The sequence below is a fragment of the Taudactylus pleione genome, unplaced genomic scaffold, assembly GCF_031769625.1.
Source record: "Taudactylus pleione unplaced genomic scaffold, aTauple2 ptg000100l, whole genome shotgun sequence".
NCBI lineage: Eukaryota > Metazoa > Chordata > Amphibia > Anura > Myobatrachidae > Taudactylus > Taudactylus pleione.
Genome location: NW_028284502.1, coordinates 4,703,622 through 4,718,701, shown reverse-complemented (window position 1 = coordinate 4,718,701; position 15,080 = coordinate 4,703,622). Strand labels below are relative to the sequence as shown.

The window sequence follows — 15,080 nt, the reverse complement described above, 5'->3', positions numbered from 1 at the left end:
AAATCCATTAGACATGATGCATTATAAACTCCATCATAATTACTGTATGATACTTTATTCTGTATGACAGCACGGTGGCCGCCAGCATCAATGCTCTGGCTACTGTTACTTTTGAAGACTTTGTTAAGAGCATTTTCAAGAACATATCAGACAAGAAGAGTACCTGGATCAGCAAAGGACTATGTGAGTGTTGGCTGAGCCAAGTACTGTATATGTTCTAATAATTGTGACACTTGTCTATAAGGGGACATGAGTGAAGTTTTAGGAATTGGGAGTTAATATTGAGGAGGATAATAATAGAGCGCAGAACAAAAGGGGGTAAAGCCCCTAGCAACCAAACAGATATTCAATTTGTTATGGAAACTGTCCTAGAAAATGAAATTGTTGCTTTGGGCTATTGCATCTTTTTTCAGCAGTTTTCATAATTTCTTCCAGTGATCAAGAAAGTCTTAAATATGCTGGGGGGGTATATATACTAAAAGTCATTTTGGTAGATTTTTGGTCGATTTTGTGTTTCAGGGTCTAAATCACACATTTACTAACAGATGATTTTTGAATTTTTTTTTAAACAATGTCAAAAATCATCTATAAGTGAATGTGCGATTTAGACCCTGAAACACAAAATCGACAAAAAATCGAACAAAGTTTACCCAAATCGACTCGCCATCGACAGCACGCCCCCTTTGTAGTGAGACCCGGAGCGACGGCTTGGCCGTCGCTATCCGGGTCTTGCACATGCGCACGACGGAGCCGGCTCCCTCGTGCGCATGCGCACTGGGCCAACATCGACCCACTTGAGAGCGCTCGCGAGCGGGTCTGAATTAGGCCCTCTGGTCCCAAGTACTGTAGCAGGATTCCATTTGGCTACACTTTCAGGTGTTCAAGGTGGACAAGGTACTGCTTGAACTGAGCAGGTGATTTACTTCTGCCATCAATTTGGTCTGTCAATATGATTAGAAGGTGATTACAGACACAGGTGATCATTTTACCAAAATGCCTGATCATGATCCAATAGATTTGTCAGGGAAGTTTCCAGGTGTTGTATCCATTTTGGGGTATCATATACTGGCATATCAGGCAAACTGTGTAATACATAGGGGGAGGGGCCCGAGATTGCACACCCTAAGCACAATGTGAGGTGCTACCTGCTGAGACTTGTAGTGCTGCAAGCAGAAAATCAGAAACAAATGCAAGTGCACACTCTAACTATGCTGAACCTAATAATAATACTGCTAAATTGCATCCAAGAGGTTCTTAGCATAATAATGGCCATAATTATGGGCCTGCCCACCATATCCAGGTGACCTCCATCAGGCAGGTCCCTAACACTCCTATGGAACAAATACAGGGCACGGGACCCCCAAGGCCAACCCAGCAGAACCGCCCCATGGCATCACACTAGTGTGAGATTTAAAGTGAGGGTTAAAAAATAATAAAGAAACACCTATGTGTTAAGTCCTACATAGTAGGAGGTTATAATTAAAAGTGTATAAACTATAAAGTGCTACATATATAAAAAAAATGCCTGATCATGATCCAATAGATTTGTCAGGGAAGTTACCAGGTGTTGTATCCATTTTGGGGTATCATATACTGGCATATCATGCAAACTGTGTAATACTTCAGCATTAATGGTCACTCCTACCATTATATGGATACTAATATAGATGGACAGGTTAGATGGAAAAGTAAAGTTATTGCAGACTTTTAAAGAAACTGTTGTAATTACATTAACTAAAATCCTTGTGCCAAAGGTACATTTAGAGAAAATGAGTGGGATCTCCAAAATTTGCAAACATACAGGACTTTATCCAGCCATACCCAGCGGTATAAAAAAAAGACAGGAGAATATTAATTTTGCAAAGACCATAACTGCTTTACTGTATGAAGAGAAGTTACAGTACAAAGAGAGTTTGGAAGCCATGTACTATCAAAGTAGATTATGTATAGCAAGCAACCGGAAGCTGTCAGCCAGGCATTTGCTGTGATTGGAGGTCATTTTGAAGCACAAACTGCCAGCTCTGCATTGCAAAACAATCTTTGAATCCTTGAATCATTCAAGCCATAAATGAGTACAACAAATAAACTATTTGTCACAAACCGTGCTAGAGACCTCCGTCTCAGACCCCTGCACCTACCTATGCGCCTGTGTCATCGCGGCCTGCCGAGCTGCCGGTCGCTACGTCCTGTGGTCTCCTGTGTGGGGCCTCTACCTGAGGACTGTCCGCAGCATCCCCGCTGTGGCCTGTGTGTCACTACCGCAGCTCCGTGCGTGCATCACGCCAGCATGCAAGTCCTCCGGATCGTGGGCGCAGCCATCTTGGCTCAGGTCAGGTGGTGTGTGCGCATCCAGTCAACAACGCTTTCTGCTGGCTCTAGCCAATCCACAGTTGCCTGACAGTCAGGGCCGGCCCTAGCCCAAATTGTTTGGTAAGCGAGAAGATTTTTTGGCGCCCCCCTATGCAGTGCCCGCAGTAGTGGTCCCCCCTGTGGAGTGCCCCTTGTGCCCCCAGTAGTAAGCTTATATAGTGCCCCCAGTAGTAGTCCCCCTATGCAGTGCCCCCTATATAGTACCCCCAGTAGTAGTCCCCCCCATGCAGTGCCCCCAATAGTGGTACCCCTTATGCAGTGCCCTTTAAACAGTGGCCCCAGTTGTAGTTCCCCCCCCTATGCAGGACCCCCAGTATTGCCCTTTATATAGTGCCCCCAGTGGTGGTCCCAACCTTGTAGTGCCCATAGTAGTAATCCCCCCTCTTGTAGCACCCCTAGTAGTCCCCCCTTGTAGTAGTCCCCCCATTGTTGTGCCCCCAGTGGAGGTCCCCCGCCATGTAGTGTCCCCAGTAGTAATCCCCCCTTGTAGCGCCCCCAGTAGTAATCCTCCCTTCAAGTGCCCCCAGTATTAGCCCCCCTTCTAGTGCCCCCAGTAGTAATCCCCCCTTCAAATGCCCCCAGTAGTAATCCCCCCTCTTCAAGTAACCCCAGTAGTAATCCCCACTTCTAGTGCCCCCAGTAGTAGCCCCCTTCTAGTGCCCCCAGTAGTAATCCCCCCGTCTAGTGCCCCCAGTAGTAATCCCCCCTTGTAGCCCCCCCAGTAGAGACACATGTAATAAAAATAAAAAAATAAAAAAACACTTACCTGAACCCCCGCTCCTGCTCCCGCCGCTGCTGTCAGCTCCTCCATCCATTCTCCAGGGCCGCTTTGCATTATGGGAGAGACGTCATGACATCATGACGTCTCTCCCATTACCCACTGTGGGAGCCGGAAGATGGCTCCCGCAGTGGGAGCAGCAGCAGCCGATGAGAGTCTGACAGACTCTCATCAGCTGCTGAAACAAACACACAGCTGCCGGCACCGGCGGCTGTGTGTTTGGCACTGTGTAGCGCTGACCGAACTCTGTCCGGTCAGCGCTACACTCGCGGTGCAGCTGTGTCACAGAGACACAGTCTGCACCGCGGTAAGCCTCTAATAAATCTATGTGGCGCCTTACGCGGCCGCGTACCACGCGTAACCATAGAACCGGCCCTGCTGACAGTATAAAAGGCCCTCCAGAGACACAGGCTAGTTGCCAGTACAATAATGTCCATTGCCGCAGCATGACGCTTGTTCCTGTGCCCCTTGTGTGAATCCTATGTTCCTGTTTGCTACAGTGCCTAAGCCTGTTCAGCATTCCTCAGGTGTAACTCATGTTCCTGTTACTACAGTGCTGCAATCCAGCGTACTCCAGCCTGGAGTCATACTCAAGATCATCACTCCAATCCAGCGTACTCCAGCCCGGAGTCATACTTAAGTGCACCACTCCAATCCAGCATACTCCACTCCGGAGTTATACTAAAGTACACCACTGCAATCCAGTATACTCCAACCCGGCTTTCTTCAGTCATATTCAAGTTCTCAACTTCAACCAGCAAACTCCAACCCGGACTCATATTTCAAGATTTTAATTCTATTTTCCAAGTTCTACTTCTTCATGTCTACAGTTCTTCGTTACAGTTCATCTTCCAAGTTCAGTGACTTTGTTTTACAGTATTTCAGTATCTTCCAATTGCGTTATCTCTGCACAGAGGACTATAAGTTACATCTCATATCACAGTCTCTATCATATCTGTATGAGCAGAAATTATATTAAACCATCCAAATTCCAACTACTCTCTACAACCCAGCTCGGGTCCACAACACCAAGTTCCCCAGTCTGTGACACTATTTAATAAATGTGAAGTAAAAACATTCAGTTATATCAGGGGCGTTTTAAGAGAGGAGGGGGCCTGTGTGCAGTCTCCGTCACGGGCCCCCTCCTCTCAGTCCGGCAGCCGGCAGCGCACTGAGGGCATAGCGGCCAGCTCCGAACTGATAGACTCTGGGGGAGAAAAAGATATACTGCGCTCAGCTAGCAAACATTACTAACGTGCGGTATCTATGAACCAAGTATGGAGTTAATCTATGTTTAGCACGTATGATATGATAAGACAATATGTAACAAATACTTAGTAGACAATGTGGATATTATGTAATAAAAAATGATTTATTTTCAAAGTTGGCTAAACCATATAGAGTGGAAAACCTGCACATGCACACAAACAAACAATATCCTACCAGATCAGTTAGGAATGAAAACAAATCAGCATTGACCATTCAAGGACCATAGGATATATGTGTCAGGATATGGTAAATGGATAGTGAATATCAGGCCAAGGAGTGATATTACTAAAAGTAATAAGGTGCACTGGCGTGCACGATCCCAAATGAATCTGGATGCTTGATGTCAGTCTTTTAGTCAGAAAGCGGCGTCCCGCTGTAGTGGCAGCAAGAAGTGGTAAAAAGTACAGTCTGAGGTATGGTGCCCGGGATGATCTTCACGGGGACAAGAGTACAGTGTATATGCTGGGGAGCAGTAGCCTCCTGGTTTGCAGTGTGATCCGCTCACCGTGTCAGTATCGGAGGTTGCCTGAATGACCAAGCTGCCTCCGACCTGCAACACCGGGGATGACACTGTGTCCAACGGGAGACTGCCCGGCAACACCGCTCACTTGAGTAGCGTGCCGTGCGTCTCCCCCTGTGTAACCGGTGACTTACCTGTCTCACCCTGGGATTCACCGCTCCTTCCGCTGCCGGCTATGTTCCTCCAGATGGTAGAGTTGCTAGTAGTCTCCTCTGTGATGTGATCACCTGATCGGTGGTCACGTGTGTTGAATGGGTAATTAATTCAGTCTGGATATTCTTAGTCTGCAGCGCACACTCGTACCGGTAGCCACAATAAAAACAGCAAATGCTTGGATGTGTGGGATAACTCCAACGCGTTTCTGCCTGGATGGCCTTTCTCAAGGAGTAATGTGTTCTGTTCCTGTCAGTGTTAAATAGCAGAGTTTCTTCTCTCTGATTGGTCACATGCACACTGGGAGGGTTTAGAGTGCTAATTAGCAATAGAATAGACTTGCATCAGTGTGAATATATACTCTACACCTAATCCACAGCAGTATATGTATTAAGTCTATTGTAGATAAAAGCAAAGGTAAGAATCTATTACATTAAGTACTGGGACAGTATAAATTGGGTATGCATATGAAATTCATACATAAGACATGTCCTAATTAATAATATATAATGCTACGCCAGTATTCTACCAAAAAGAGTACCCCCATATTAGCAGATACTAGATGAAAATTTTATAGTACGGTAGTAAGTTTATTTCCCATATATTCCAAATAATAGACAGTGATAGAGTGATATTAAATTATCTGCAGAAGTATCTAATTCATCCTGAGCTCTATATTTTAGGTAGCATTGGATTTGCATACACGACTTAGTGGTGAAGGTATAAATGATATGAGTGATGGTGGTTCTAGACACACTGTATGTGATGTCCAGTACGGGCTAAAATGGCGTTGTGGTGCTTCTATTGACAATAATTAATTAACTCAGAGATACTGTTTAGTTTCTTTTTTTACATATGATGGATTTAATTTCGTTGTCTAAATTATGCCCTCGGGGGCAAATGTCTTAAATTCATATATCCATTCAAGCTCTCTGGTGTTCATTTTATGCTCGTAATCCCCACCTCTCCAATTGTGTGTCACTTGTTCTAGACCAAGAAATTTTTGTAATTTTGGATCACTGTCGTGATGAATTAGGAAGTGGTTTGACAGATTGTGCTCTTCCAATCCTCTTTTTATGTTTCTAATATGTTCACTAACACGGGTTTTTAAAGGTCTTATGGTCCTGCCTATGTACTGTTTATTACAGCTACATTCAAGCATGTAAATAACCCCTTTTGTGTTGCATGTTATCGTACTTTTAATGGGGTATTCCTTTCCTGTCGTGCTAGATGTAAATGTCGTGATTGGTTTTGTGGATCTGTAGCCATAATTTCTACAACCTAAGCAATTGCCGCAGTGGAAAAAGCCTTTGTTGTTGGAATTGTCTAAAGTGGTTTGTTTAAGTTGTTTGGGTGGGATATGGTTATGTATGATCTTTTTTCTTAGATCTGGTGCTTTATTATAGATGATTCTCGGATTTGGAGGTAGGTGTTTAGCCAGTGTGTCATCACCAAGTAGTATTGGTCAATGTTTGTTCAGGATGCGCCTGACATCTTTTGCTTGTTTTGAATACTGCGTGATGAAAAGAACTTCATCCTTGAACTTGGTCTGTCTATTATTACTGTTTTTATATTCCAGTAGCTCTTGTCTATTACTCATTTCTACTTCATGAAATGTTTTGAAGACTGAGTTTTTGTCGTATTCCTTCTCAAGAAACTGCTCCGCTAAATTTTGGCCTTGTGTCTTATAATCACTTATTTTTGAGCAGTTCCTCCGTAGTCTCATGAACTGCCCTTTAGGGATGGTCTTGAGCCAAGTGGGGTGATGCCAGCTGGTAGCTAAAATAAAACTATTCACATCTACTTCTTTTTTGAAGGTGTTGGTTTGAATCTTCCCTCTTTCTGTGAATATATTGAGATCTAAAAACTCTACCTTCTCCTTACTGTAATTAGCTGTAAACACTAGTTGATTGTCGTTGGTATTAAGAATGGTCAGAAATTGTTTCAAAGCGGCTTCATCCCCTCGCCAAATGAAGAAGACATCGTCTATGTATCTCTTCCATAGCACGAGGTTTGCCCCAAACTCCGCCCCCCTCCAGATATGGTGGTCCTCCCACCAACTCATGAAGAGGTTGGCGTAGCTTGGGGCAAACCTCGTGCCCATGGCAGTGCCAGTGGTTTGCAGGAAAAATTGATCGTTGTACCAAACATAATTATGTTTAAGGATGAACTGAATGCTGTCAATTATAAAGTCCCATTGAGTATCTGTGAGAGAGTCATTTTTATTTAGGTGGTATCTGATGCTGGTGATGCCTTGAGTATGGTCTATGACCGTATATAGGGAAGTGATGTCAGTTGTCACTAGCCAGAAATCCTCCTCCCACTTTATGTCATTTAGAATGTTCAGGATCTGGGTGGTGTCTTTCAAGTATGCGGTTTGTTGTATCACATACGGTTGTAATATGTGGCCTATGTATTCAGACAAGTTAGACGTCAGGGACCCTATCCCAGATATAATTGGTCTCCCCGGTGGTTTGTTCTTATTTTTATGCACCTTTGGCAGATAATAAAATACTGGAATTATTGGATTGTTTGTTTCAATGAATTGGTGTTCTTGTTTAGTTAAAACACCTAAGCTACTACCTTTGAGTAGGTGGATCTTTAATTCCTGTGCGTATTGTTGTGTGGGATCATTGGTCAAAACCTTATATGTTGTTGTGTCACTTAGAAGTCTCTGTGCCTCTTCCATATAGTCTGCTTTGTTAAGGATTACAATACCTCCCCCTTATCTGCAGGTTTTATAATGATAGAATGATCCTCCAGTAGTGCTCGTAATGTATTCCTTTCTTTTTTTGTCAAATTATCATGTTTATTGTTGCTGTGTATATTCTCTATGTCTTTCTCCACCAATCTGGTGAAAGTTTCCACATGTGCCCCTTTTATATGACTGGGATAAAATGTTGATACTGGTTTTAAATCCGTGAGTCTATTGATGTTATTGTGCTCTGTGTTCCTTATTTCTATGGGATTGATGGATGAAAAATATTTCTTTAAAGCCAGTTTGCAAGTAAACTTGTGCAGATCTAGGTATGTCTGGAATTTATTAATGTTGTTTGTTGGAGCAAACTTTAGGCCTTTGTCTAAAAGCTGCAAATGTTTGTCTGTTAAAGTGCTATTGCTCAGATTGAATATACCTCGTCCTGATGTATTGGATTCTGTGATCGTGTTTTTCCGTGTCTTGCTTTTTTCTCCCCCCCTACATCCCCTTCTTGTGCGTCTAATTTCCTTTTTCCTGGGTTCAGGTTCATATTGTGTAATATTAGAGGTGTTTTGTGCAGAGACTCTTCTAAAAAAAACCCAGTAATAATAGACAGACCAAGTTCAAGGATGAAGTTCTTTTCATCACGCAGTATTCAAAACAAGCAAAATATGTCAGGCGCATCCTGAACAAACATTGACCAATACTACTTGTGATGACACACTGGCTAAACACCTACCTCCAAATCCGAGAATCATCTATAATAAAGCACCAGATCTAAGAAAAAAGATCATACATAACCATATCCCACCCAAACAACTTAAACAAACCACTTTAGACAATTCCAACAACAAAGGCTTTTTCCACTGCGGCAATTGCTTAGGTTGTAGAAATTATGGCTACAGATCCACAAAACCAGTCACGACATTTACATCTAGCACGACAGGAAAGGAATACCCCATTAAAAGTACGATAACATGCAACACAAAAGGGGTTATTTACATACTTGAATGTAGCTGTAATAAACAGTACATAGGCAGGACCATAAGACCTTTAAAAACCCATGTTAGTGAACATATTAGAAACATAAAAAGAGGATTGGAAGAGCACAATCTGTCAAACCACTTCCTAATTCATCACGACAGTGATCCAAAATTACTAAAATTTCTTGGTCTAGAACAAGTGACACACAATTGGAGAGGTGGGGATTACGAGCATAAAATGAACACCAGAGAGCTTGAATGGATATATGAACTTAAGACATTTGCCCCCCGAGGGCATAATTTAGACAACGAAATTAAATCCATCATATGTAAAAAAAGAAACTAAACAGTATCTCTGAGTTAATTAATTATTGTCAATAGAAGCACCACAATGCCATTTTAGCCCGTACTGGACATCACATACAGTGTGTCTAGAACCACCATCACTCATATCATTTATACCTTCACCACTAAGTCGTGTATGCAAATCCAATGCTACCTAAAATATAGAGCTCAGGATGAATTAGATACTTCTGCAGATAATTTAATATCAGTCTATCACTGTCTATTATTTGGAATATATGGGAAATAAACTTACTACCGTACTATAAAATTTTCATCTAGTATCTGCTAATATGGGGGTACTCTTTTTGGTAGAATACTGGCGTAGCATTATATATTATTAATTAGGACATGTCTTATGTATGAATATCATATGCATACCCAATTTATACTGTCCCAGTACTTAATGTAATAGATTCTTACCTTTGCTTTTATCTACAATAGACTTAATACATATACTGCTGTGGATTAGATGTAGAGTATATATTCACACTGATGCAAGTCTATTCTATAGCTAATTAGCACTCTAAACCCTCCCAGTGTGCATGTGACCAATCAGAGAGAAGAAACTCTGCTATTTAACACTGACAGGAACAGAACACATTACTCCTTGAGAAAGGCCATCCAGGCAGAAACGCGTTGGAGTTATCCCACACATCCAAGCATTTGCTGTTTTTATTGTGGCTACCGGTACGAGTGTGCGCTGCAGACTAAGAATATCCAGACTGAATTAATTACCCATTCAACACACGTGACCACCGATCAGGTGATCACATCACAGAGGAGACTACTAGCAACTCTACCATCTGGAGGAACATAGCCGGCAGGGGAAGGAGCGGTGAATCCCAGGGTGAGACAGGTAAGTCACCGGTTACACAGGGGGAGACGCACGGCACGCTACTCAAGTGAGCGGTGGTGCCGGGCAGTCTCCCGTTGGACACAGTGTCATCCCCGGTGTTGCAGGTCGGAGGCAGCTTGGTCATTCAGGCAACCTCCGATACTGACACGGTGAGCGGATCACACTGCAAACCAGGAGGCTACTGCTCCCCGGCATATATACCGTACTCTTGTCCCCGTGAAGATCATCCCGGGCACCATACCTCAGACTGTACTTTTTACCACTTCTTGCTGCCACTACAGCGGGACGCCGCTTTCTGACTAAAAGACTGACATCAAGCATCCAGATTCATTTGGGATCGTGCACGCCAGTGCACCTTATTACTTTTAGTAATATCACTCCTTGGCCTGATATTCACTATCCATTTACCATATCCTGACACATATATCCTATGGTCCTTGAATGGTCAATGCTGATTTGTTTTCATTCCTAACTGATCTGGTAGGATATTGTTTGTTTGTGTGCATGTGCAGGTTTTCCACTCTATATGGTTTAGCCAACTTTGAAAATAAATCATTTTTTATTACATAATATCCACATTGTCTACTAAGTATTTGTTACATATTGTCTTATCATATCATACGTGCTAAACATAGATTAACTCCATACTTGGTTCATAGATACCGCACGTTAGTAATGTTTGCTAGCTGAGCGCAGTATATCTTTTTCTCTGTCAATACTTAAGGATCTGGTCAGATATCCTATACAGCAGCTCGCTTGCATCCTATGCCCTCTAGAAATCTTGGTGCGCTAGTATCCATTTGTTTTCTTCATAATCATTTCCTGTCTGACAATTTACTAGCAGCAAGAGACCCCCTTTTTTAGATGGGACTTTTAGACATCAGATTGAACAGACAAGATAGGGCCCACACCGCCTTTGCAGATCTAGTTAAAGAACCCCCACTGATCAACCATGGGGACACTTTCTGTAACACATTCCTCAAACTAGAGAAATTGATTACTAGGGAAACCAGGATCTGGTGGGACACGCACACTTTGAAGTGCTATCGAGATAATAATATTATCCCGAAAGGTCTACGTATCAAGAAAACACCCAGCCATAATCTAGAGGATCTGTCTTTCATGAAAGAATGGAATGACATCCTATCAGACTGTTCTTATAAGCTGATTCAATTAATAATAGACAATCACGAAAAGCAATTACAAATCCTAGATGAAGAAATTAAGTCACTAGATCTAGCATTAGGTCCCTACAAGAACGATAAGGAATTCATCACCCTGTCCACCCTTACATTAAATAGAGTCATTAAAGGAGAGACCAAAATAATAGAAACTAAAAAGAATAAAATACTCAGAGATAAATGTGGACAGAACAAACCCTCACTCAGGACGTCAAAACACATGAGAACGACTAACAAAGAATCAAAAAAGAAGAATTTTTCCACAAATAAGAACTTAGGAACACCCATTTACCACAAACTAAATCTGACATATCAACAATATATGTCAAGACTCCACAATACCAACAAAAATAATACTTTCCATACCACAAAACTACCATCACAAAGAGATCAACAAGATAAAGAACATTTATCTGATCTATCCACCTGTAGTTCTGTAACAGAGACATCCTTTTCCATTCATGAGACTGAGGACGATCCAATCTATGAGGATGTAGCTAGGACTTCCTTAGATATAGGTTGGCATATTAGCGACCTAACGGAAACACCAATCAAACATATACAGCCCTCAAACACAATCCCGGGAACCATCAATTCTGAAGAATGTGTTTCCCAACCACAGGTGTTTTTAGAAGAGTCTCTGCACAAAACACCTCTAATATTACACAATATGAACCTGAACCCAGGAAAAAGGAAATTAGACGCACAAGAAGGGGATGTAGGGGGGAGAAAAAAGCAAGACACGGAAAAACACGATCACAGAATCCAATACATCAGGACGAGGTATATTCAATCTGAGCAATATCACTTTAACAGACGAACATTTGCAGCTTTTAGACAAAGGCCTAAAGTTTGCTCCAACAAACAACATTAATAAATTCCAGACGTACCTAGATCTGCACAAGTTTACTCGCAAACTGGCTTTAAAGAAATATTTTTCATCCATCAATCCCATAGAAATAAGGAACACAGAGCACAATAACATCAATAGACTCACGGATTTAAAACCAGTATCAACATTTTATCCCAGTCATATAAAAGGGGCACATGTGGAAACTTTCACCAGATTGGTGGAGAAAGACATAGAGAATATACACAGCAACAATAAACATGATAATTTGACAAAAAAAGAAAGGAATACATTACGAGCACTACAGGAGGATCATTCTATCATTATAAAACCTGCAGATAAGGGGGGAGGTATTGTAATCCTTAACAAAGCAGACTACATGGAAGAGGCACAGAGACTTCTAAGTGACACAACAACATATAAGGTTTTGACCAATGATCCCACACAACAATACGCACAGGAATTAAAGATCCACCTACTCAAAGGTAGTAGCTTAGGTGTTTTGACTAAACAAGAACACCAATTCATTGAAACAAAAAATCCAATAATTCCAGTATTTTATTATCTGCCAAAGGTGTATAAAAATAAGAACAAACCACCGGGGAGACCAATTATATCTGGGATAGGGTCCCTGACGTCTAACTTGTCTGAATACATAGACCACATATTACAACCGTATGTGATACAACAAACCGCATACTTGAAAGACACCACCCAGATCCTGAACATTCTAAATGACATAAAGTGGGAGGAGGATTTCTGGCTAGTGACAACTGACATCACTTCCCTATATACGGTCATAGACCATACTCAAGGCATCACCAGCATCAGATACCACCTAAATAAAAACAACTCTCTCACAGATACTCAACGGGACTTTATAATTGACAGCATTCAGTTTATCCTTAAACATAATTATTTTTTTTACAACGATCAATTTTTCCTGCAAACCACTGGCACTGCCATGGGCACGAGGTTTGCCCCAAGCTACGCCAACCTCTTCATGAGTTGGTGGGAGGACCACCATATCTGGAGGGGGGCAGAGTTTGGGGCAAACCTCGTGCTATGGAAGAGATACATAGACGATGTCTTCTTCATTTGGCGAGGGGATGAAGCCACTTTGAAACAATTTCTGACCATTCTTAATACCAACAACAATCAACTAGTGTTTACAGCTAATTACAGTAAGGAGAAGGTAGAGTTTTTAGATCTCAATATATTCACAGAAAGAGGGAAGATTCAAACCAACACCTTCAAAAAAGAAGTAGATGTGAATAGTTTTATTTTAGCTACCAGCTGGCATCACCCCACTTGGCTCAAGACCATCCCTAAAGGGCAGTTCATGAGACTACGGAGGAACTGCTCAAAAATAAGTGATTATAAGACACATAGCCAAAATTTAGCGGAGCAGTTTCTTGAGAAGGAATACGACAAAAACTCGGTCTTCAAAACATTTCATGAAGTAGAAATGAGTAATAGACAAGAGCTACTGGAATATAAAAACAGTAATAATAGACAGACCAAGTTCAAGGATGAAGTTCTTTTCATCACGCAGTATTCAAAACAAGCAAAAGATGTCAGGCGCATCCTGAACAAACATTGGCCAATACTACTTGGTGATGACACACTGGCTAAACACCTACCTCCAAATCCGAGAATCATCTATAATAAAGCACCAGATCTAAGAAAAAAGATCATACATAACCATATCCCACCCAAACAACTTAAACAAACCACTTTAGACAATTCCAACAACAAAGGCTTTTTCCACTGCGGCAATTGCTTAGGTTGTAGAAATTATGGCTACAGATCCACAAAACCAATCACGACATTTACATCTAGCACGACAGGAAAGGAATACCCCATTAAAAGTACGATAACATGCAACACAAAAGGGGTTATTTACATGCTTGAATGTAGCTGTAATAAACAGTACATAGGCAGGACCAAAAGACCTTTAAAAACCCATGTTAGTGAACATATTAGAAACATAAAAAGAGGATTGGAAGAGCACAATCTGTCAAACCACTTCCTAATTCATCACGACAGTGATCCAAAATTACTAAAATATCTTGGTCTAGAACAAGTGACACACAATTGGAGCGGTGGGGATTACGAGCATAAGATGAACACCAGAGAGCTTGAATGGATATATGAACTTAAGACATTTGCCCCCCGAGGGCATAATTTAGACAACGAAATTAAATCCATCATATGTAAAAAAAGAAACTAAACAGTATCTCTGAGTTAATTAATTATTGTCAATAGAAGCACCACAACGCCATTATAGCCCGTACTGGACATCACATACAGTGTGTCTAGAACCACCATCACTCATATCATTTATACCTTCACCACTAAGTCGTGTATGCAAATCCAATGCTACCTAAAATATAGAGCTCAGGATGAATTAGATACTTCTGCAGATAATTTAATATCAGTCTATCACTGTCTATTATTTGGAATATATGGGAAATAAACTTACTACCGTACTATAAAATTTTCATCTAGTATCTGCTAATATGGGGGTACTCTTTTTGGTAGAATACTGGCGTAGCATTATATATTATTAATTAGGACATGTCTTATGTATGAATATCATATGCATACCCAATTTATACTGTCCCAGTACTTAATGTAATAGATTCTTACCTTTGCTTTTATCTACAATAGACTTAATACATATACTGCTGTGGATTAGATGTAGAGTATATATTCACACTGATGCAAGTCTATTCTATTGCTAATTAGCACTCTAAACCCTCCCAGTGTGCATGTGACCAATCAGAGAGAAGAAACTCTGCTATTTAACACTGACAGGAACAGAACACATTACTCCTTGAGAAAGGCCATCCAGGCAGTTGGAGTTATCCCACACATCCAAGCATTTGCTGTTTTTATTGTGGCTACCGGTACGAGTGTGCGCTGCAGACTAAGAATATCCAGACTGAATTAATTACCCATTCAACACATGTGACCACCGATCAGGTGATCACATCACAGAGGAGACTACTAGCAACTCTACCATCTGGAGGAACATAGCCGGCAGGGGAAGGAGCTGTGAATCTCAGGGTGAG

At 41.5% G+C, this 15,080-nt stretch overlaps 1 protein-coding gene across 1 annotated transcript in view; it reads left to right on the top strand.

The window, feature by feature from the left end:
• Nucleotides 1-15,080, top strand: part of LOC148525806 (sodium-coupled monocarboxylate transporter 2-like) — a 107,415-nt gene that overhangs the window by 65,658 nt on the left and 26,677 nt on the right. The window contains exon 9 of the mRNA XM_088470461.1: nt 71-183. Within this exon, the coding sequence (XP_088326587.1) occupies nt 71-183 (113 nt within the window). The remainder of the gene's footprint in view (nt 1-70; nt 184-15,080) is intronic.